The 22,790-nt window shown below is 48.9% G+C and overlaps 1 protein-coding gene across 2 annotated transcripts; it reads left to right on the forward strand.

The window, feature by feature from the left end:
• Positions 1–16,060: 16,060 nt before the first annotated feature.
• On the forward strand, positions 16,061–21,686 carry KDM8 (lysine demethylase 8). 2 transcript variants are annotated; one of them, XM_081888260.1, is made up of 7 exons: positions 16,286–17,428; positions 17,889–18,058; positions 18,747–18,879; positions 19,268–19,309; positions 20,270–20,419; positions 20,909–21,001; positions 21,277–21,686. In XM_081888260.1, exons 1-7 carry the CDS (start codon positions 16,904–16,906, stop codon positions 21,439–21,441), a joined length of 1,278 nt encoding a protein of 425 aa, XP_081744386.1. In that variant the 5' UTR covers positions 16,286–16,903; the 3' UTR covers positions 21,442–21,686. The 2 variants fall into 2 exon arrangements, with proteins under 2 accessions (XP_081744387.1, XP_081744386.1); XM_081888261.1 differs by lacking the exon at positions 17,889–18,058 and having other exon boundaries at positions 16,061–17,511.
• Positions 21,687–22,790: the final 1,104 nt, after the last annotated feature.

Raw genomic sequence — 22,790 nt, forward strand, 5'->3', positions numbered from 1 at the left:
TAATTAGCCCCACTCGGGGGGGGGGGTTAAATAAAGCAATTTATAAATATTTTTTGTGAATAATAAATAAAATCAGGCACCACCAGCTGGGAGTTTTGCAGTGAAAATCAATACCCTTAAGTCCCTCCTGGGCATGGTGAGATCCCAAATGCAATCAAGAAGACCCAAATTTGGATTCTTGCAACTGAATCAGAGAGAGAGGGAGGTCCACAGTACATGTACAATCTGATCTGCAGTTAACCTCCTAAATGAATATTTTATGTGACTAGCACCAATTCCAGGGGCATGTCACAGTGAGACTCCATTTGGGGGGAAAGAAATGGAGGAGAGAAATTGTCAACCCCACAGCTCACGTCCATCCACCTGACAGATCTGGGCCTAGCTGTGTGGGGCTACCTGAGGTATCCAGGCCTGGGGTGGCAGAATGTCCTCTACATTCATGTGTTTTTATACTGTAAACAACCCTGTGGCATATTAATAGCAATTATCAACAACAACAACAATAATACAGGGCAAGATACCTATGTGTATGTTTGTGTGAGAGAGAATGGGGGTGGCACTTTCCACAAAACAGCATCAAAGCCCTTGGCAGCAAATGTGCCCTTGGTGCAAATGGGCAACAATTTTATTACTGAGAATTTTTGTGTGAGAGCTGCTTTCATAGTCTTCTGCGTGAGGTCTGGTATATCTGAGCAACATGTGGTGCCTTCACAGGGGTGATTCAGACAGTGACTGAGCTGTCTTCTCTGTTTCTTCAGCACCACGACTCTGAAGACGTGAGTAACCAGCACAAGCCTCTGCCACATTTACATGCCCATCTGTGCTAGCAGATGACTTGGCAAGGAAGAATGGAGCACGGCTGCTAAAGGCCCCCTCTGGCCTCCCCAGTCACACTCGTTGAGCCAGAAAGGAAGATGCAGGTCATCTGCACAGATAAAGCCCCTGTGTGGTTGTGGGCTGTGCCTCAGGCCTTCTATGGATCTGTCAGGAGAAGAGACTGAAGGCAGCTTAGTTTGTCTCCCAATTAGCGCTACCCACTAGCTTGGCCTCCTAACCTGGCCTGACTCTACTTCTCAGGTCCTGTCAGAGGACTCTGCCTGGAACAAAATAGTCTCTAGTCACATCCACACACACACACACACACACACACACACACACAGCTTCCCCCCAATAATCCTAAGAACTGTACTTCACGTCTCACCCTTAATCATCTACAGTAGATCACCCCCAGCACCTCTGACCACCTACAGTTTTCTTTCAATGTTATATAATAATCATTATTATTATTTATTATTTATACCCTGCCCATCCACGCTGGGCGGCTTCCAACTGAATACAGTGGTATCTCGGATTACATACGCTTCAGGTTACAGACTCTGCTAACCCAGAAATAGTGCTTCAAGTTAAGAACTTTGCTTCAGGATGAGAACAGAAACCGTGCTCCGGCAGCGCGGCAGCAGCAGGAGGCCCCATTAGCTAAAGTGGTGCTTCAGGTTAAGAACGGACCTCCGGAACAAATTAAGTACTTAACCTGAGTTACCACTGTATTAAAAACAACACAGCATCAGACATTAAAAACTTCCCTAAACAGGGCCGCCTTCAGTTGTCTTTTAAAAGTAAAATAGTTGTTTATTGCCTTGACACCTGCTGGGAGGGCATTCCACAGGGCAGGCGCCACCACCAAGAAAGCCCTCTGCCTGGTTCACTGTAACCTCACTTCTTGCAGTGAGGGAACCGCCAGAAGGTCCTCGGCACTGGACCTCAGTGTTTGGGCTGGATGATGGAGGTGGAGACGCTCCTTCAGGTATACAGGACAGAGGCCGTTTAGGGCTTTATTTTTTTTATATATATAATATTTATTAAATTTTTGTTTGACAATAAATGTATATAAAAAAACATACCAAATTCAGATATCCTCATTTCTGAATTCCTCACGTCTCTTGTTCCTACTCTCTAAGTTCATATGTTTTACCAGCAAATTATAAACTTAATTTAATTTATCTATTAGAATTTTCCAATATTCCAATCTCAAATTTAATCTTTTAAATTTCTCTTATCAAAGATTAATTATAGAATACCATTTATCCACAATTTATCTTATTTTACAATTACATGCACTTTTACACACATAAATTATTAATTTGTTGGAGCCCTAATGTTGCAAATCTTACATTTTTCTTAACATTCATACAGTTTACAATGCATTTGTAGATAGTCTTTAAACTTCTTCCCGTTCTCCTCCTCCAATTCTTCTCCCTGGTTTCGGATTCTGCCGGTCATCTCATCCAGTTCCATATAGTCCATCAGTTGCATCTGCCATTCTTCCAGTGTGGGCACGTTTAGGGCTTTAAAGGTCAGCACCAACACTTTGAATTGTTATGGTGCTGATGCAGCCTCTCTTTAGAGACTGATTTTCTCCCAGTGTCATGCTGAGCTGTCCATGGTCCTCCTTCCATCCCTGAACTCTGGACCTGCTCTCACAGCCCAGGACAACATTCCAGCAAACAAGGCCAGCTGTTCATCTGTCACAGTGCTCACTTGAGGACAGTTCAAGGTGTAGCTTTGAGGGAGATCTCTGTCTGTGCAAGGACTTCTGCATCAAGAGCTTTTTGCTCCTCGGTAGGGTTTGTCATAAAGGCATAAGCAGACTCTCTTGGTCATGACCAGCAGTTGTGCTTGAGAGGTCAAACAAAACCATCCTTGCGAGGAGGACCAAGGTGATGCCTTCTCATAGCACCTGGGCTCAGTGCTGTGCCCAGTCCAGTGGCTTCTTCTCCTTCTTCTCCTTCTTCCCTCTCCCCAGAGTGGATCCCTAGCAACTAGTTTTTGGATCCGGGGTCCCCTCGCCTTCCTCCGAGGTATCTCAGCCACTCGGTCAGATTCTGGCCAGCTCATGACAGCTCACAGAGCAGGAGCGTAACAGTGACTATAATTGCCAGAGTGATTACTTGCATCCATTACAGGAAGCTTTAAAATGCTCCTTTTTTCACAGTCAACAGCTGGTTCACAGCTTGAAAGCAACAGTTAAGATAAATTAAATAAAAGGGATAATAAAATCCAAGCCTAATTTAATTTTTGCAGTACATGCAGATGCTGGCAACATTTTTAAAATACAGCAAAAAAATGCCAAAGTCAACACACACACAGTAACAAGTGTGGGTTTCATTCACACAGAGGTGACACTCAGAAAATGGAAAGCAAAGAGAGACTCTGAGGGCACCTCAGGAGGTGGGGATGAAGAATAGCTTCACACAAGAGGGGCAGGGGGGGAAACCAAGAATCTGGGAGCTTTGCATACATTTCTCTGCTTTGCAATCCCCACTGGGGACCTCAGCCCTGCACCTGCAGGCAGCAATGGGGAGGAAGGGGTGCTCGGTCAGGAAAGCTGGGAAGGACCAGGGTCATGTGAGAAGATGGGAGGAGACACAGACCAATGGGCCATTCACCCACAAAGCATCCTAGGTAACCTTGGGCCAGTCACTGCTATCTCTCAGCCTAGCCTATCTCACATTGTTGTTGTGATGATAAAATGGAGCAGGGGTGGAGAAGGCCACTTTGAGCTCCTTGAAGGAAAGACAGGATATAAATGTGCTAAAATACAGGCCAGAAAGCAGTTCTGGGGAAAGAATCCCACCTGCATGGGCTGCTCTTGAGTGGCAGGTAAAGAGAGCAGTCTACCAGGGTGGTCCCCTCTCAGGTGTTGCTTCCATAAGCTTCCCTCCTTCCCCAACTTGCTATGAGCTGCAGAAAAAGTGAGGAGCACAGCAAATGCAGAGGAGATTAACCTGTGAGCTTGGGAAGGAGATGGAAGCAGCTCTTGCCCTTTGGGAACTTGAAACAATCTGGCTCAGCACCCTTGGTGGTTAAATTTATAACAAATATCACTTTTAAGCAACCTATGTCCAAATCTTGTCTTGATTCCAATGGACCCGTGCAGCATTTTGTCACTAACACAGAAGCATAATTTATAGTGTTTTTACATGCACACATATATCTGATGGCCAAAAAAAACCCCTTTTCTTAAAAATGGAACTGTGTGATTATTCAAAGCTATTCTGGTATTTTGAAATTGGCTTTTTGAAATTAAAAAAAATGAGGACAGATAATTTGTTTTAGAAAGGTAGAGAGAGTGATCTATCACTCTGCGTTGTACCGTGCTCAAATAGAAACATTAGGAAGCTGTCTTATTCTGAGCCAGAACATTTTTTGGTCTATCTTGCTCAGTATTGTCTGCACTGACTGGCAGTGCCTCTCCAGGATTTCAGAGAGAAGTCTCTCCCTTGAGATGCTGTTGGGGATTGAACCTGTGGTTTCTGCTTCCAAGGGAGAACCTCTTCCACCATTAACACAACTTTAAACAAAACATTTGGGGGGATGTGCAACATCCCAGTCCCCAATATCTGAAAAATGTTCCGGATGTCTGTCCACAAATGATGTCAATCTGCTGCATCTCTGGGGGGGGGAAGTGATTGATGGTTGTGAAAAGTTGAGCCACGTCACCACGCTAAATCGCCAGCTGTGTCACAGACCCCTGAAACACACACACGGAGATAAATATATGCTTTTGGAAGTTAAGATTTCGAGAATGGGAGAGTATTTATATAGCAATATTAAAAAGCCAGAGCACTTTAGAGCTATTAGCTAAAAGCCTGAACTCCAGCTTGGATAATTGCACTCGGCTTTATCATAAGCTCCCTGCAGGGTTGGTGTGTTTGTGTGTTGCAATTAATGCCTCACTTCCTGCAACAAATTGTTCTGTAGTGTTGCTAAGTCCCACTCCAGAAGGGGCAGTGGGAGAAGAACTCTTAAGCTGTTAAATAAAGGTCACTTGTCTCCAAGGAAGCCGTTGTATTCCTTACAGCTTAGAGAGTACCTGTTGGCTTACAAGGAACACTCTTGTCTGTCAAATGACTTTTTCTTGGGGGAGGGATGATGTGCAAAGCTGCTGAACTCTGCCTGTGGGGCTGCCTGCAGGCTGGAAGCATTTCTTCCTCAACTCCCCCAATTCCACCCTTTGACTTCCTGCTGTCCTCCACAATCCTCTCCCAGGTACAAATCAAAAGAATGAGCTTCCTGGCTACATGTTAATGAAACCCACCTTTTTTGCTCTCCCCACCCCACTTTTTTAACAAATGCAATTATTTTCCATTATTCCCCCTTTTGTATGAGTTTGTTCTATAATTGTACTGTATAATTTCTGCTCGCCTTCAGGTCCACACGTACACCTTATGGGATGGTTCAGATACTAACCTTTGTGTGTTGCAAAAAAAGGGGGAACAGAAATGAATGAGAAAACGCTGAACTTTTTAATAGGAAAAAAAAATTCTCCCAATTATTTGTAAATGCTCCAAGTGCAGCTGTTCTGTTTTGTTATGGACAATGCCAGGCACTGAGAGGGCTGCTGGGCACAAGCCAGGATCTTCCCTCTACAGAGGCAAAGGCTGTTTGTTCATGAAAACAAAACCTGAAAAGCTGCACTGCCTAGAAAGCACTGCACAGTGCAGCACCCACTGCGTCGCTTCCCTATTTTCCTCTCCCACCTGCTCAGAGGAACAGATCTGAAGACCAGAAGTGCAAAACCTTCCCCTGCTATAAATCACTTTTCACTGGGGAAGAGGGTGGGCTTTCCCACCCTCTTCCCCAGAGGAAGGAGACTGGCCTGATCCCCAAGGAAAGAAGGAAGCGGTCTAAAGAAGAGGTTTCTCAAGGGATCAAAAGGGATCAAAAGCTCGGGAAGGCAGTCAGTAGGCTTTCTCGAAGGCACTCTAAGATGTGACTAAAGAAGCAGGTGATCCTTCTGTGACTATGTACCCATGATCCCTTTGAAGCACATGGCTTTCCAAAGAATCCTGTGAACTGTAGTTTGTTATGGGTGTTGGGAATGCTAACTCTGCACTTTTCACTGGGGAAGAGGGTGGGCTTGGTCTACACATGTGAACAGTGAGCACCAAGCTAGATTGGTTATCCCACACTCAGTGGCATGGCGTGGGTTGCTGGCACCCAGGACATCGCAAGTGTGGTAGCCTCCTGGGGGACTGGGCAGCCAGGGTAGAGGCTTGCGCCAGAGCCCGTGTGGAGGGTGAATGTGGAAAGCAGCCACCGTGCTTCCAACATGAGCCAAGAGGAAGAGGAGCGGGTGTGTGGAGGGCACCCTGCAAGGAGTGATTGAATTACAGAGGCTCCACCAGGTGGCAGTAGCGAGGCATGTGGGTGAGGGGCATGCTGATGGGCACCTGCGTTGGGACTGCCCTCTCCCTTCCATGTCCCACCATTGCTTGCCAGCCATAACCCCCCGCCAATGTTGCTGTGTCTCAGCCTGATGAAGAAGCCTGTTGTGGGGGTGCTTGGTTGCACTCCTTCAGAATTTTGCACCCGGGGCAACTGCCCCCCTCACCACCAACATGCTATGCCACTGCTTGCACTCTTTGCAAGGAAAAAATGCAGCTGCACTGGAGCAATCTGGTTCCAGGCCACAACCCCACAGGGGCAGGGGATTGACCCTTTCCTGGTGCTCTTCACCTGTTCAAGCCCAGCTCCTGCCACCAAGTGGGTATTTACTCTCTGGGCATAATGAAAAGGCCTATCCACCCTGCAGTAGCCAAATGAGCTACTAGGTAGGAGCAAAATATTGTGGCCAGAGGAAGGAGACTGGCCTGATCCCCAAGGAAAGAAGGAAGCGGTCTAAAGAAGAGGCTTCTCAAGGGATCAAAAGGGATCAAAAGCTCGGGAAGGCAGCCAGTAGGATTTCTCGAAGAAGACACCCTAAGATGTGACTAAAGGAGCAGGTGGTCATTCTGTGACTATGTACCCATGATCCCTTTGAAGCACATGGCTTTCCAAAGAATCCTGGGAACTGTAGTTTGTTATGGGTGTTGGGAATGCTAGCTCTGCAGAAGGAAAACTAGATAATTGGGGGGGGAGCCTTGTGCTTAAAATGGATGGTGTGTGCACAGCCTACATGTCAGAAGCTTTATGCATTGTGAAGCCAGCCAGACATGCTCTAAATAGCCCCAAAGTCTGCAATTCATTGTGGTTCTGTATCTTCCACATTAAAGCCAGAGAGGAAGTACGGCATCCTGTTTCTTGGGCTTTCAGGAAGCAATTGGGGAGGGGGAAACTGGCTGTGAGAGGCATTGATCTTCCCTCCCCACTGCAAGAACACCCTGTCTCCAACCCACACATTGCAAAGTGCCAGGAATAATGTCACCTTATCTCGGTTAAAGTTATTCCATCCAGTAATATCGGAGAAATTATGACAATATGTTGTTCTACACGCAAGTACACAACAGAGCTATTTGTACGACCCCAGCAGCTGCCACTCTCCACAGAGCAGATGGCGTGATAAAAACACAATGCAGGGAACAGGTTGATAAAGACATCTCGGTCATTGCAGAATCCTCGCTCAGCTCACTCCAGAATGATGCTCAGTGGCAAGAACCATGGCGGCTCCAATGCACGGCTGCATCTTCCCAAGCAGGAGCAAGCTGCTTATCAGTGGAAGATCATTCCAGTGCAACTATTAATTTTGCACATATTAGTAATCAATATCTTTCAGGGCCTCTCCAGGGAAACTTGAGAGAGCAGTAACCAAAGGCATGCGTAGCCTCCAGAGCGAGCAGCAAAATCTCCAAGCTCTTCTTCCAGTGGGAAAAAGGCCAGAGATGAGGAGAGGCTTGTTGTCACACGACCACCAGCCTTCTGCACCAGTGGAGAGAGAGAGAGAGAGAGAGAGAGAGAGAGAGAGAGAGAGAGAGAGAGAGAGAGAGAGACCACCAGTCACACATACGTGTCCCTAATGCAGGTTGACATTTGACAAGAACCTAAGAGCCCTGCTGGGTCAGGCCAAAGGGGGTCCTGAGCATCCAGTGGCTAACCAGATGCCCCAATAGGAAACTCACAAGTAGGAGCTAAGCACGAGAGCACTCTCTCTTCTGGTGGAGGCAGAGCATACTGTAGTTACCATGTTCCCTCCTTGATGCTTTGGTTGTCAAACTGGTTAAATGCAGGTTGGATTCCTCAAGTGGATTCAAGGCAGATTGGAGAATGTAATTTAAAAAGTGACCATCCATGGCTCCTCTTCGAAGTGGAGGGGGGTTTCCTATGGGGTACCAAATTAGGACACGGTCAGGATTTTTCAACATGATTTAGATGAAGGGCTGGAGGGAATCCTTGTCAGAGCTGTCAGTGATACAAAACTGGGAGGAATGGCTAACAGCCCAAAAGTCAAGATTAAAACTCAAAATGACCTTGACATATTGGAAAACTGGGCGAAAACTAACAAAATGAAATTCAGCAGAGACAAAGTTTTGTAGGGTGGGGGGGTGTCAGTTGCACAGGTGTAGCACAAAAGATCCCTGGCTTGGCAGCAGTTTATATGGAAAGGATCTTGGAATCACAGATGATCACAAGCTGAAAACAAGCCTGCAGTGTGATAGTTCAAAAAAGGCTAATGCAATTAGAGGCTACACTAAATAGTTTCGAAGGTGCAAGAAGCCAGAGTTGCACTTGATTCTGAACTGGGTCCAGTTCTGGGTGCTTCATTTTAAGAACAGAATTCTGGGGAGGGAACTGAAGAGGGTCAGGTAGAATTTGATTGACCAGTAGAATAAATTTATTGATGGAAAGAGCAGCCTGATAATGGAACCCATTGCCTGGTCAGGGAGTGGACTCTCCCACCATCTCTTGGCGTGCTCTCCCAACTCTATGCCTGCTTTGGCTCTCCCTGCTCCCAACACACTGCAGCTGCTGTGGTGTATTTTGAACTGTCAATAACCTAGTTGAGGCCAGTTCTATCTGTCCAAGATATCTTTAGCAAAAAGAAGTAACCTGCTGGCTTCTGTAATGGTGGAACTTGAAGGCAGGCATCTGAAGAGTGGATGAGCACAGCATACAGATGGCAGAGAAGAGGCTTCAGCAAAACAGAAGGATGGGACCGGTGCAGGGCTAGCAATCTGGGGTGCAAGGGATAGGAGTATTGCAAGCCGACCACAGAAGTGACCCTGTTTTTGCCTGTGAAATGTTGGTGGGATGGGAGAGGGCTCATAGAAATTCTGTGTAGCCCCATCGCTGCTGATTGGTTTTGCTAGTCAACATTCCTGGTAATTTACAAGTCCCTTCCTGGGACTGCATCGATGGGGCATCTGTTGCATTTTTATTACCTCTGGCCTCGGCTTCCGCCTTCCTTCACAGATCAAATAACAGCTTCCTCTCCTTGCTAATTCACACAGCTGGTTATTACTCACCCAGCTCCCGCTATAATCGCCAGGGGAAGAATTATAAATAAATGTGTACAAGCAAACAGATGCTGTCATTTTAAAAATCGATCCATCTCGTAAAAATGCCCCACTTAGGACTGGAGTGGTGAATTGCTGAGCATGTGTCTATGCCATTTTCACAAAACCCAGAAGCCCTGGCTGGACTCTGGTGATTAATTCAAATTAGGGATGAAAAGGGTGGGGGAGGGGAAGAGAAACCTAGAAGGGCAGGATGGCTGCAGCGCTGGGCCCAGAGCAATGGCTCGGCCTTTCCCCGTGAAAGGCACTGCAGGCAGAGCAGAAGAAGCCGCCCAGAAGAATGTGGTCCTTTGCTCAGACACCAGACCCACACATTGTTTGAAGGGGCGGGCAGGAAGGGGCTGCCCATCATTGGAGCCAGCAGCCCCTTTGAAAGGAACCAGATCACAGTCCCGCTACCTGGAACTAATGTCGGCTTTTCTTTGGCATTGAAAAGATCAGCAGTCAAGGTCAGCGGCTTAAGAACAAGAACAAAGGCTGCCAGCCCCTGGTGTTCATCCCAAGCCCTTCAAAGTGGAAAAATCCTGGCAAAGAAGCTGAAATCCATGGCTGAACACCTGACCCTCTGCACCCGCCTTACATAAGGTTAAGAGCCAGCTGCCACACACAGAACTCTTAAGAAAGCCAGTTTAAAAATAAGAATCTAGTTTTGAGCTGTTTTGGGTGTGGAATTCAAGGGATGTTCTGCCCAAGTGAGCTCTGGGTGGGAGCAAATGACTTCCTGGGGGCTCAGTCCAAGAAGCTCATGGGGCCTAAAGGACCTGCTGCTTCCACACAAGCCTGCCCAAAGAGTAAGGACCCTCCTCTTTATTGAATATAAATATATAGGCTGCTTTTCACTTATAGGAAAGTGGTTTCCCAACACGTTAAAATGATAACAATATCTATTTAAACCCATTAACAAAATGGAGCACCAAGAACAGCCCTGAAGTAATAGAATCATAGAACTGTAGCGTTGGCAGGGACCACAAGGGTCATCTAGGACGTTGGTACTGTCAGGAAATGCCTGGGGAATAGGGAAGCCTTTACTTGTAGGCGGAAAGACCCCACAGCCTAAGCCCAACTAATTTCGGAAGAACATTGCACATGGTAGGGGGACTTGCAATGGAAAAGGACTTACACCCTGAGTGTTGTACCTTTGAAAAGTGTGGTATGAGGGGGAGCTCATCTGACCACCAGAGATCTGGGCTGTTTGTATGGGAACAAACAGTCTCTCCAATAACTTGGGCCCAATCTGTTAATAGCTTTGTACACTGTGCAAACCACATCACAAGCCCTTCAATGCCCATTGACTTCTATCAAGTTTAGGAACCTCCGTCCAAGATATGCACTCAGAACCTTTGCACCCACCACCCAGGCAATGAAGCTGAAATCCAGCTCATCCTCCACTTTCCTTCTTTTTGCACTGAGAAAATGCTCCCTTAGGTGACCAGGCCTATTAAGCGATATCTTCTCTAAGCCCTCAGGTTCAGCCCTGGTTGACTTAACCTTGGCCCACAAGTGCCCAGTCTTGGCTCAGCCTAGGTTGGTTCAGTCATGGGCTGTGTACACACAAACCCATTTGTAGCACAAAACTGTTGTTTTGCCTATCCCAAATTGTTCATGCCTATCCTCAACATACTTTCAACCTAGACTGATTCTGGATCCTGGTGACCACAAGGGTGGGTGCAGTTACTTGATAAGAGACGTGTTTAAAACCCTCCCCTGGATAGGCTCTCCCCACCTTTTCCTCCCTGACATGCCCCAGGGGAAGGAAGAAGTGGAGGTTGTGATCTTGACAAGATACAGATCCACCGCCACCTCATCGCCAGGATGGCCTAAATTGGTTTCCAAATGGACACACTGCAAGGGAATGCAGAATCCATCATCAATGAGCTTTTATGTTCAGAAGGAAACCAGTTTCTCAGGAAGTGCTTCTCAGGGGCAAAAAAATTGCAGTCAATCTGGATTGTGTGTGGATGATGTAGAAGAAACAGTTACTGGATCCAAGGCCACGTGGAGGAAGCCATAGCAACCCTTCCTTTCTGCCTCCCTTCCAGTTTGCGTTTTTAATGTCTGGTCTGTCAGGGTGAAGGCAGCTCCTCCTAGGGAGGGTGTCCTAACCTGCAGTTTGACATGGATCTGCCCATCTGCTTGTTGTGTCTCCGGTGCTTTTTTTCTTTAAAAACATGGGATACTCTCATTTTGACTCAAGAAAATCACCATTTTGTAGTTCAAATTGGGAAAAATGAATACAGTAAATGGACAAAAGTACAAAGATTCACAAAATGTTTAGAGTAAGGTTATCAGATTTATTTCAATGAATCCAGGTAAACAATCAATCAATCAATTTTTAAAAAAACAGGAAAAAAATTATTTAAAAAATTAAGAATATTTTCTCTTCTGTGGTCTCCTCTGTTGCGTGGCCTTCCTCTGGGTCCTGGCCTTTCTTGGAGCGCTAGCCGTGCTTCCCCGCTCCCTCCCTCCTTGCACTGCGATCCCCTACCAGCTTACTTGGGAGTAAGCGTTAGCAGAACCCCCTCCTCCTGCTGCTGCGCTGCCCATCTGTCTGGGCGTCTCCTGTGCAGGCATTGTCCAGCGGCTGCCCATCCACACTGTTAAGTTGTGGGCAAACATAGCAGACGACACAGCGATTCTTCAAACAGCTCTTCTTTATTCAGATGTCAGAACAGAACTGAGCTGAGGGGCTCAGTCAGCCTGCTTATATAGAGCTCTAAAACAATGTAACTGTTGCCATTTTCTAAAACTATCCAATCACTGAACGTCACTTTTCAATCCTTCATTTGCATACAAACTATCCAATCACTGAACGTCACTTTTCGATCCTTCATTTGCATAACTATCTACAGTATCCCACTGCTGGCCCAGGGTGAGAACTTCAGTACATAACACGCGCCATGGCACGCCCAGTCAGCAGGTCCGGGGCAGAGGAGTGGGAGGAGTGGGACAGCAAGTGGGAGGAGCAGCAAGTGGGAGGAGGCGCGCTTGGGCCGGATCACCTCGTCTCCTGCTCGCCTCTCGCCTCCTGCGTCGCCTCTTGAGCACAATGGCGAAGCCGAGCAGCAGCCGCAGCTGCCCAAGCACCACCCAGAGGCTGAGCCAGAGTCCAAGCCGATGGCCTTGGGCAGCGGTGCCAACAGCGAGCTGAGCACCAAGTTGCAGCGGCGCACCGAGCTCAACGACCCTGCGCAGCTTCCGCCCGGCGGCGGCGCCCAACACCATGTCTTCAGCCCTTACTCCGAGTCCCCATATGTGTCTTGTGGGCAACACATCATATGGGGACTTCCAGCAAGGCAAAATGGCGGGCACTACGGTAGCAGGCAGCTCCTGAAGCCAGCCAGAGCCAACTGCGCTACCAGGCTGGCTCCGGGCTGCTGCTGTCACGTTTCCCAGGGCCATTAGATGAAATCCGTGGACATTCTGGGGATGGAATTTGTCCAGGGACTAATTTGCAAATCCGGGGACTGTCCCTGGGAAACGGGGATGTCTGGTAACCCTAATTTAGGGGTATGCGTACCCCTGTATTCCCCCTCCCCCAGAAAAAAGCACTGTGTCTCCATGCACTGTGGGGAGAAGGAGGGAACATTGTGCCTCTTTCACTGGGGGCGGGGGGGGGAGGCTCGTCTGGTCTAGTAGTTAGTGCAAACTCCACCACTGGACAAATGACTCATTGTTCCTAAATTATAGTTTTGTGCTCAGAGTCCTTTTGGAAAGCCTGAAAACCCTTTTCATTTGTGCACAAACAGACTAATAGCCAATTCTGCAGCTTTCGGAAAAAGGGTAATCAGGCCGTAAGGCCTGGAATGTATTCAAAACATATCCCATTCAACACTCCCCCCCCTCCTTTTCTTTTTTTAGAAAGAGCTTTAGAAAAAGAATATAAACCCACTTTGTCAGCGAATGACCTCAAGTTGTTTTTCCTGTTAAAAAAATTGCAGCTTTCAAAGATAATTTGTTAATGGCTCACATTTCTAACAGGTTCAGCAAAAAATTTACCACCAAATATTTCCACACAATTTTATGCAGGAAATGAAGAATGCATTTACTTTTGCATTATTACAGTTATCATATAACACAGGATATGAAAACTAAAACCTCAGACACGTTAAGGCTAATGTTTGTTTATTGAGCTAAGCCCAACATAGCCCTGTTCCCTGTAAGCACCTGTAAGAGGAAGAGAGGCGTTTATAAATATTTCAAGTAAACAAGCGAGCTCACACCTTAAGATGACGTGTTAATTAATTAATCTGGAAGTGCCACCCACACACCCAATTCTGTACATGAAATTACAAAGCCGAATTTAAAGCCTAACCATTTGTAAAGATTAGGGAAGGCCTCCCAGCCTCTACCTCTCCACACCTGGCAAGGCTCAGGAAGACATTTGACTTTGGACTCCAGAACAAGGCAATGCCTTAAAGCATTTGTCAACCATTATTCATAGAGTGAACAGGCAACAGGGGTCCACTATTAAATATTATAGGCACATTAATATACAGTATACTAAGCTTTTAAGCTTATGACTAGAGAAGCCCCCCTATCCTTTGCCTGTGTCTGATCCAACCCATTTCTTTGCCTTCCTACAGAATTACCTCCCTCTAGTAAGAATTTACTTTTACACCACAGGTTTGTTACCCAGATTATATAGCACACAAATAGACACCAAACATCAAAACATTTTTCTACATACATCAAGAAAAGTTACAGGTCATGGGATGTTAAAAACACATTGCTTCATACTGATATTAACTCCCCCACAATTCCCTTAAAGGTAAAGGGACCCCTGACCATTAAGTCCAGTCATGGCCGACTCTGGGATTATGGCGCTCATCTCGCTTTATTGGCTGAGGGAGCCGGCGTACAGCTTCCAGGTCATGTGGCCAGCCTGACTAAGCCGCTTCTGGCGAACCAGAGCAGCGCACGGAAACGCCGTTTACCTTCCCGCCAGAGCGGTTTATCTACTTGCACTTTGATGTGCTTTTGAACTGCTAGGTTGGCAGGAGCATGGACCAAGCAACGGGAGCTCACAATTCCCTTGAGGTGCCCCAAAGTTCCCAGGATATTTGGGTCTTAACTAACAACTTATCGGATAGTTGTCTAGGCAACCAGACCTTCAGCGAGAAGGTCATAAATTCCTCTCCCATCTCCTCTTTCTGGGCCCCAGATAGCTTCAAGGAGAAATGAAAGTTCTCACCCAGATGTGAAGTCAACACATACCTCTTCCACAAAACATCATTATCTGACCCTTCCAGGGTCAGATAAGGCAGGAAGTGGTATGCAATGTAAACACAGCTTTACACAGCAAAGGAGGATGGCATGAGGCACACAAAGATCAAGCCTAGTTCATTCTGTCTGAAAGCGCAAATGTGATTAATATTACAGCAGTCAGAATAAAATCAGTATCTATATCTAATAGCTAATATTCAATCAGATATCACAGTTTTTACATTAACTCTATCCGAAGCCTGCTCTTGCCACAAGAGGACAGGAATCTTGCTGCTGGTCTCCTGAATCTCCTCACCATCATCTGTGCTGTCTGATGAAGCGAAGGAGCATGGACTGGTGGCTACAGTGGGTTAAGGGGAAACCCATCCCCACTGAGAAACCTGGAGCATGTCCATGCAACACCGTTTTTGGTCAGTCTCCCTCAGTCCTGACCCTGCATTTCATTACTGCCCAGATTTTGGGGGCCCATCTAGCCCGGCCTCCTGTTCTCACAGCGACCAACCAGATGCCCCTATGTATGGGAAACCCAAAAGAAGAACCTGAGCACAAAAGCAGCTCTCCTGGATCAAAATTCATTGAAGTGAGCAGCGTGGAGGCCAGTCAAAAGAGGCTGTTCTTGGAGGTCTGAACAATGTTGAGGCAAGCTGCTAGTCCTGTTGAGGGTGCAGAATAGGAATGCACGTATGGTAGAAACTGCACTGCCAAGGCAGTACTTGACACTGAAGAAACAAGGAAATAACGCCTCAATACAACGCCCTGGAAAGCCTGGTCTGCTTTATTTTTTCACCATCCCTCCTCAGATGAGAACAGGACGATGTACGTAAAACATACAATAAAAAATACAATAAAAGGGAGCTAAAAAGCATATTTCAGCAAAAAGATTCTAAACATACCCTAAAGGTAAAGGACCCCTGACCATTAGGTCCAGTCGTGATGGACTCTGGGGTTGTGGTGCTCATCTCACTTTATTGGCCGAGGGAGCCGGCGTATGGCTTCCGGGTCATGTGGCCAGCATGACTAAGCCGCTTCTGGCAAACCAGAACAGCGCACGGAAACGCCGTTTACCTTCCCACTGGAGCGGTACCTACTGATCTACTTGCACTTTGAGGTGCTTTCGAACTGCTAGGTTGGCAGGAGCAGGGACTGAGCAGCGGGAGCTCACCCCGTCACGGGGATCCAAACTGCCTACCTTCTGATCGGCAAGCCCTAGGCTCTGTAGTTTAACCCACAGCGCCAACCGCTTCCCCCAAACATACCCTGCTAGCCTGCAAATGAATGTGGGGGGGGGGGACCTAGCAGTAGGAGGGGCTCGGGAGATGTCCTTCTCTCTATTTGGGGGGGAGAGGGAAGAAGCGGCAGCAGGAGCCGAGGACGCGAGGGCGGCGTCTTCGACACTCTGGCGGGGAAGGGGGGTGCCCGATGCTGAGCCCGGGCAGAACCGCTGCCGGGGGTGGGGCTTTTTGCTACAGGGAGAGGCTTCGCCCAGGGCTGCAGCATTGCACCTTTGCTTCGCGTGCACAGGGGACTCAAGGGTGGACCGCACTGCAAGGCTGTCGTGCCCCGGCAGCACCTCCCTTGGTCCGAAATGTGGGGAAAATACCGAGGGGCTGCGTTTGCATTTTCAGAGACAAGGGCGAATGTTTTAAATGTTACAAATAAGCAAGCGGCCATGAAAACAAACATGGATGGACTCCGAGTGGAGCCGCCTCTCCTGTCGGTTGGGGAGGACGAGACGCAGGTAGACTCCTGAACCCGGAAGCCGCTCTCCACATGGCTAGTCTACCCGTTTGCAGTTCTACAGTAAACGAGCGGCCCCTGCTGCGCGAGCTTAGAGGAAATGGGGCCGGGCACGCCTGTGGGCGGAGCAAAGGAAAAGAGCGCTCTTGTTGCGCAGGCGCGGGATGCGTGAGAACGCTCCCATAAACTTGTGAAAATTAGACTCCCGTGCAGAGTACACATTTCTGCTTGTTCATCTTTGCAGTGGCGATTTTGTTTCCCGCGGTGCCTGGATTTGCGACGCCGCCGTAAGATTAGCAGTGAAGTTCCCTGCAAGGCTGTTGTAAGAAACACTTAGAAACACTTGATCACGGCTTGCGCTTGCGAAATGTGGAACCCGGAAGTCCCACACCCCCAAACAGGGATTGTCTTTATTTCTGTGCTCTAGAGAACCGGCACTGCTCTGCGCAGGCGTGTGGCGGGAGATGAGAAAGACACCTGCGCAGCCAAGTAGAGCCTCCCTGTCCAGGGGCAGTCTACCTCCAGCGGCCCAGCTCCTCCGCCCGCCGGGGGGCATGGAGCTTCCCTGTCCAGGGCCAGCTCACCTCTAGTGAGAGGCTCCTCGTGGCCCCTGGGTGGTTCTCTCCTCCCTGCCCCCTTCCCTCCCGGCCATGGCCGCTGCTTCGGAGCAGGAGGCACCAAGTGCTGCTGCTGCTGCCTGCTGGGCGGCGGTGCGGGCTCTGCTCCCGAGCACACGGGCCGGGCTGGGGCTGGGATCGCTGGGGCTGGGGGCGGAGGGGGCCCGCGTGGCGCTGCTGCTGGAGGAGGCGGCCGCCTTGGTGTACCCGGGCGATGCGGGCGAGGAGTCTCTGGGCTCGGAGAGAGCCCGCCGAGCCTGCCTGGAGCTGGGCGAGCAGGTCTGCGACTACTCTTGGGAGCGGCTGCACGTGGGCCCCTGGCGGGCAGTGAGCGCGGTGTGGCGGCGGGCGTGGGCGCTGGGCTGCCTCTTCCGCGTGCTGAGCCTGTGCCGGGCACGAGGGGCCAGTCGGGAGGCGCTGCGCCTCTGCGACCTGAGCCTCCTGCTCGGCGCGCCTGTCCTGGACGACGTCATGGGCAGGCTGGTCCCCGTCCTCCAGCGGCACCTGCCACCCGAGGAGCCAGCAGCGAGAGCCCGCGCCGGAGCACCCCCGAAGAAGGTACCAGCTTGCAAAGGGCCCCCTTCGCCCGCCCCCTTCCCGTCTGCAAGAACAGCTCCCCTCTCCAGCCCTCATAATCAAAGGCGAGCCTCGCTGCAGCTGGATCAAGCAGAAAGCGAGCCCCTCTACTGTAGCCTCCTGTTCTTGCAGGATGACCAGCCAGGTGCCTCAATCAGGTGCCCCAAGGGGAAGCCCCCACTCCCTCACAATCAGCACCCAAGCCCAAGATCAGCCCCCTTCTGCGGTCTCCAGCAACTGGTACTCAGCAGCATTGCCACCTCCTGCACAGTAGAGCCCCTTTCATGGCCAGTGATAGCCTTTTCCCTTGGCACACCTCAAGGACTGAAGCAGATTAAGCCTTCCTCTTTGCCAGTGTGTGCAGGGGCGGAGGGGCCAACTCACACTGAGCCCCCTTCCAGTGAAACAAGAAGCAGAACTAACCACCTGCTCCTTGTTGCAGAAAATCCGGACGGACTTCACCCCAGCAGCCCCTGCTATAGCCCCAGAAACTGCTGTCCCACAGCTTCTCTGCCCATCGCTGGAACATTTCCGGGACAGTTACCTAACCCCTCAAAAGCCAGTTGTCTTGAAGGGGGTTGTGGACCACTGGCCTTGCCTGAGAAAGTGGAGGTGAGGGCAAGAGAGCAGGTAGAGGGTGGATGGCTGCCTCCAGGACAGGGAAAGGTTTTGCCCAAATTATTGGGTGTGGGGCTGGAGGGGCTCCTGACATCATGCATCCTTTCCAGTTTGTCTTCTGTAAGAGGATGCTCTCTCTGCTCCTGAGCTAAAGGCAAGAAGCCTGTTTGGGGCCTGCATTCTGTACTGCTGGAACCGCAGGGCTTGATTTTTGCCTGTGCTCAGTTTAACTTTTGGCTACCATAATATTTGCCCTGGCAAACATGACAGTGAAATTCCAGGGGGTGCACAGAGGAGTGGATCAGAACTGGTGCTATCAGGAAAACACAGCGAAGGATCGGAAATGACACCAGCCTGACCTTTCCCTCTGCCTGCTTGCCATTCAGGTCAAAGTTGCTCTAAGGGATGGCAGATATCCCATTATGTATAATCACAGGCAGATTGTAACAGAAGTAACTTTATCTGTGAGTTATTAGACGGTGCCCTGAGCCAGCCAGGCCAAATACTTCAAAAAATACACAAATTGTTGCAAGTTCCCGCTGGCACTTCCCCCATGTAGGAGAGGAAAGAACAAAAAGAACTGTAAGCTGCTCTGCCTGAGGAAGAGGGAACAAGGCCTTTGGAAACAGGGTGGGCACACAGAGAAAGAGCCCTGCCATTGGTTCTTTTTCCTTTGTTGCAGCGTGAGCTACATCCGCCAGGTGGCTGGCAGCCGCACAGTCCCTGTGGAGCTTGGATCGCGCTACACAGATGAGGAGTGGTCCCAGACCCTCATGACCGTGGATGACTTCATCAGACAGTATATTGAGAATGAGGTCTGGATCTTCTCCCTCCCACAAAACAGCCTGGCTGGGACAAATTATGCTGGGTTGAGTTTGTGTTAACTCCATTGTTGTATTCCGCCCTGGGAACCCAGCAAGCAGGAAAGGCGTCTCCTTAAATAAAATATTAGTGAAGACTTATTTATGTGAGCATCTGCCAGCCTTTGAGTAACATGAAAGGCTGCAATAAGACTGGGAAAGGGAGGGCAAGCCTGATAGAGCTCCTTGGGATGGGGAGCAGGGAGCTGACCCTGATTGGTAGAGTTTGTGGGGTGGGGCTCTGGACTCCCCCCAAATTGTTTGCTGCTGTTCAGTTGACTTTTCTGTATGTAGAGGATTTCCACTCACTCCTCTCTCTCTGTTCCCCCCCTTCTATTTGCAGGACCACAAGGGATACCTTGCTCAGCACCAGCTCTTTGACCAGGTAAACCAAAGGGATGGTTCTTCTAGTTTCTATCTGATGGGAGGAAACAGATGCCGGGTTCACCAGAATGCAGTGAATTCCCCACCCCCAAAATTTCATATCTGGGAATGATCCAAAGTGCCACCCACGCCTTTCAGGGAAGCATTTCTCTGGAAACTCCACCCCAGGCATCCTCCACAGTCCATGGGAAGAGGCACATGGGCCAAACAGGTTTCAGAGATGTGTGCAAAGGGCTGCAAGCATCACGGTAGATCTCTCCTCTCGTAGGTGTCCAATCCACCTGGTGGGAAAATTCCTTCCTGACTCTAGATGGGCTGTCTGCCAAAACCCACTGAGTCACTTCTAGCTAATCAAACTCATGTTGTTTAATGCCAGCCAACATCCTGTTGCCAGCTGTTCTCCTGATTTCCTGAGGAAGCAGGGGAGCAGGGAACTCAAGACTGTATAGAACAGCCCGCCCCCCAACCTGGCCCCAGCAGAGAATCCCCATAACAATTAATGCTGGAACATAGGGAGCCCTTGTTTGGTTTGAATGCTGTCCCTTTGCCACCCGCACTAGTAAAGAGAGCCTTGGCTGAGGTACAGGATCAGGCCTTTTCTGTGCTCTGACCCATCTTGCCCCTTCCTTGATAGCTCCCTCCTGGCACTTTGCAAAGCCTCTTCCCTTTTCTGCAGGCATTTGCTTTGCCCAAGTGGTTGATGCCTGAAACTCCACCTTTTTCTGTTTCCATTCTTTGTCTCACCATCTCTTATCTTGTGGTCTCATTTTAATGGTTGCCATGAGCCATCTTTAGATTATTTATTTAGTTAGTTAGTTAGTTAGTTAGTTAATTTCCCACTCTTCATCCAAAGATGACAAACAAAATAGACAGCAGGTTATAAATGCTTTAAATAAATGTCAAGCTAGTGTACCATGAGAACCTCTTTCCCCGCTTTCCTTTCTAACCAATTTGCTGCCAGATCCCAGAGCTGAAGCTGGATATTGGAGTCCCTGACTATTGCTGCCTGGGCGAAGGAGACGAAGAGGACATCACTGTCAACGCCTGGTTTGGTCCACCAGGGACTGTCTCCCCTCTGCATCAGGACCCGCAGCAGAACTTCTTAGTCCAGGTAGGGCCTCCGTGACAGGCTGCGGTGCAGAGGGTAAGGAGGACAGTTGCCAATCAGAGGCAAGACTTCTGTATCCTCCTGCTGTATGGGTGGCAGTAACAAGTCACCAGAAGAAGCTTCCCTCTAGAAGTTGCCCAGGGAAGGCTGTCTGCAGCCAGATAGCCCAGCTTGGGAAGCTGATGCCGATGGGCTCCCTGTCTCAGCTGGACTGAGGTGCTGATGGGCTGTCAAGGAGAAGAGCAGAGAGGGAGTGCTGAGAACTGAAATTAGAAATGCACTGGGGCAGGGGAGAGTGCCTATTGTTGGCCTGCAAACTTTGGACGGGGATGTCTGGGCTCCATTTTCTGCAAATGATGGCAAGAGGCTGATCAGACCCCATTTGCAGAAATCCTGTGTGTCAGGGCACACTCCGGATACTGAGCAAAGGAATGCCAGTTAGAAAAGTTGAGCTCAGATTATTGACAAATGTTTCAACGTTCCTTTCTCCAGGTAATGGGACGGAAATATGTCCGCCTGTATTCTCCTCAGGAATCTGAAAACCTTTATCCACATGAAGGCCACCTCCTTCACAACACCAGCCAGGTGGGCACCCAGTAAAGTCAGTCCCTCATAATGGGGGCTGAATTATTCCATGAAGGAGATCATGGAGTTCGCCCTGAAGACTGGCCCCGTATCCTAGTTGGCATCCCCAACTGCAGCCAGGCTCCAACACTCACCTCTTCCTCTTCTTCCCCTTCCCTGCTTCCCTCCACATCCAGCCCCTCTCTCCTGTCACCTAAATTGTAAGCCTCTTGGTGCAAAGAATGAGACAACCGTGGATAGTTATATTAAGACAGCGTTTTCTCTTTCATTTCCAGGTGGATGTGGAAGACCCTGACTTGGTGAAATTCCCCAACTTCAAAGCAGCTGCATTTCAAGATTGCATCTTGAGCCCTGGAGAAGTTCTGTTCATCCCAGTTAGCTACTGGCACTATGTGCGATCCCTGGACATAAGTTTCTCCGTCAGCTTCTGGTGGTCGTAGCGTGTGCTGGGAGCAAGGGAGGGCTCTTCTGCTCAGGGACTTCAGGCAAGATGAAGGAAGGAGCTGCCAGGAAGCGGCAAGGGCTGTGACACACAGTTCAACTGCTGTGGTTGAGGATCAAGGGCATCAAAGACAGAGTTTTCTGGAGGGGCTAAAATAGTGACTTGTCCCTCTTTGGGTTTTGTTAAAAAGGGCTCTCTTAAAACTTTTCTCAAAGGACAACAGAATACAAATTAATATTTAAATCATGTGTTGTGAATTCAATTGCCTTTGCTGGTCTAGCACAACCTGCTTGGTCAAGGGAGACAGAAAGCTCACCATTTTGATTCTATTTTCTTAGTGGAGGCTCTAATGGAACTGATGCACTCATGACTAGAGCCCCTGCAATACATGTATGTTGGGCAAAAGGTTTCTTGCATTGCAGGTTGGACTAAGATGACTCTTGGGATCCCTTCCAACTCTACAGTTCTGATTCTATAATACTGCTTTTCGAAGTCTGAAGGGCTCAGATCTTGTGCAAGATGGGCAAAGAAGTCCTTAGTCATTGTGGAGGGAAATCTCTCTGTAGATTCATCATGCCCTCACCAACCCCACAAATGCAAGGAGGGTAAAGCTATACAAGTTACAAGCAGGAATCGCGATTTCTTTAAATTTGGGGTTGGGGAAGGCAAAAGTGCCCGTTTTCCACAGACAGTCCTGAGTTCAAATTCTGCACTCTGAAAGTAAGGCTAGGAACAACCCCTGCTGGTGACTCTGCTTCCTGTCACAAGCGTTGCTCTGGCGTGGCCTGAGGCAGCTTCCTTTATTCGTAACATGAAGAGCCTTCTGGATCAGGCCAGTGTCCCATCTAGCGCAGCATCCTGTTCTCACAGTGGCTGACCAGACATCTGAATGGGAAACCCACAAGCAGGACCCAAGGACAAGAGCAAATCTCCCCTCCTGTGCCTGCCAGCTACTGATTTTTAGAAGCACTGCTGCCACAAACTGTGGAGGGAGAGAGCCTAGCCGTCCTGGCTAGTAGCCATTGGTGACCCTCTTGTTTTAGAGCCATCTAGGTTGCTGGCCCTCACTGGCTTCTGCAGGAGAGAGTTTTAACTACGTGTTGCATGAAGCAGTCTGTCCTGAATCCTGCAACATTCAGCCTCTTGAGATGCTCACAAGTTATGATGTTCCGAGAGGGTTACGTTAATCTTTCAAAAACAGAAAGATACAGAGGACAGCTTTGGGAAGGAGCAGAGTTGAGGCCCAGTCACCCACATAAGACCTTTAAAAGCTTTGCCAAATATACGGTAATGCATTTGCCAGGAAAGGTATTGTATGTTGTTACATGTGCTTTGGTAGCTTGAAAA

The sequence above is a fragment of the Podarcis melisellensis genome (assembly GCF_964234715.1).
Source record: "Podarcis melisellensis genome assembly, chromosome: 14".
Taxonomy (NCBI): Eukaryota; Metazoa; Chordata; class Lepidosauria; order Squamata; family Lacertidae; genus Podarcis; species Podarcis melisellensis.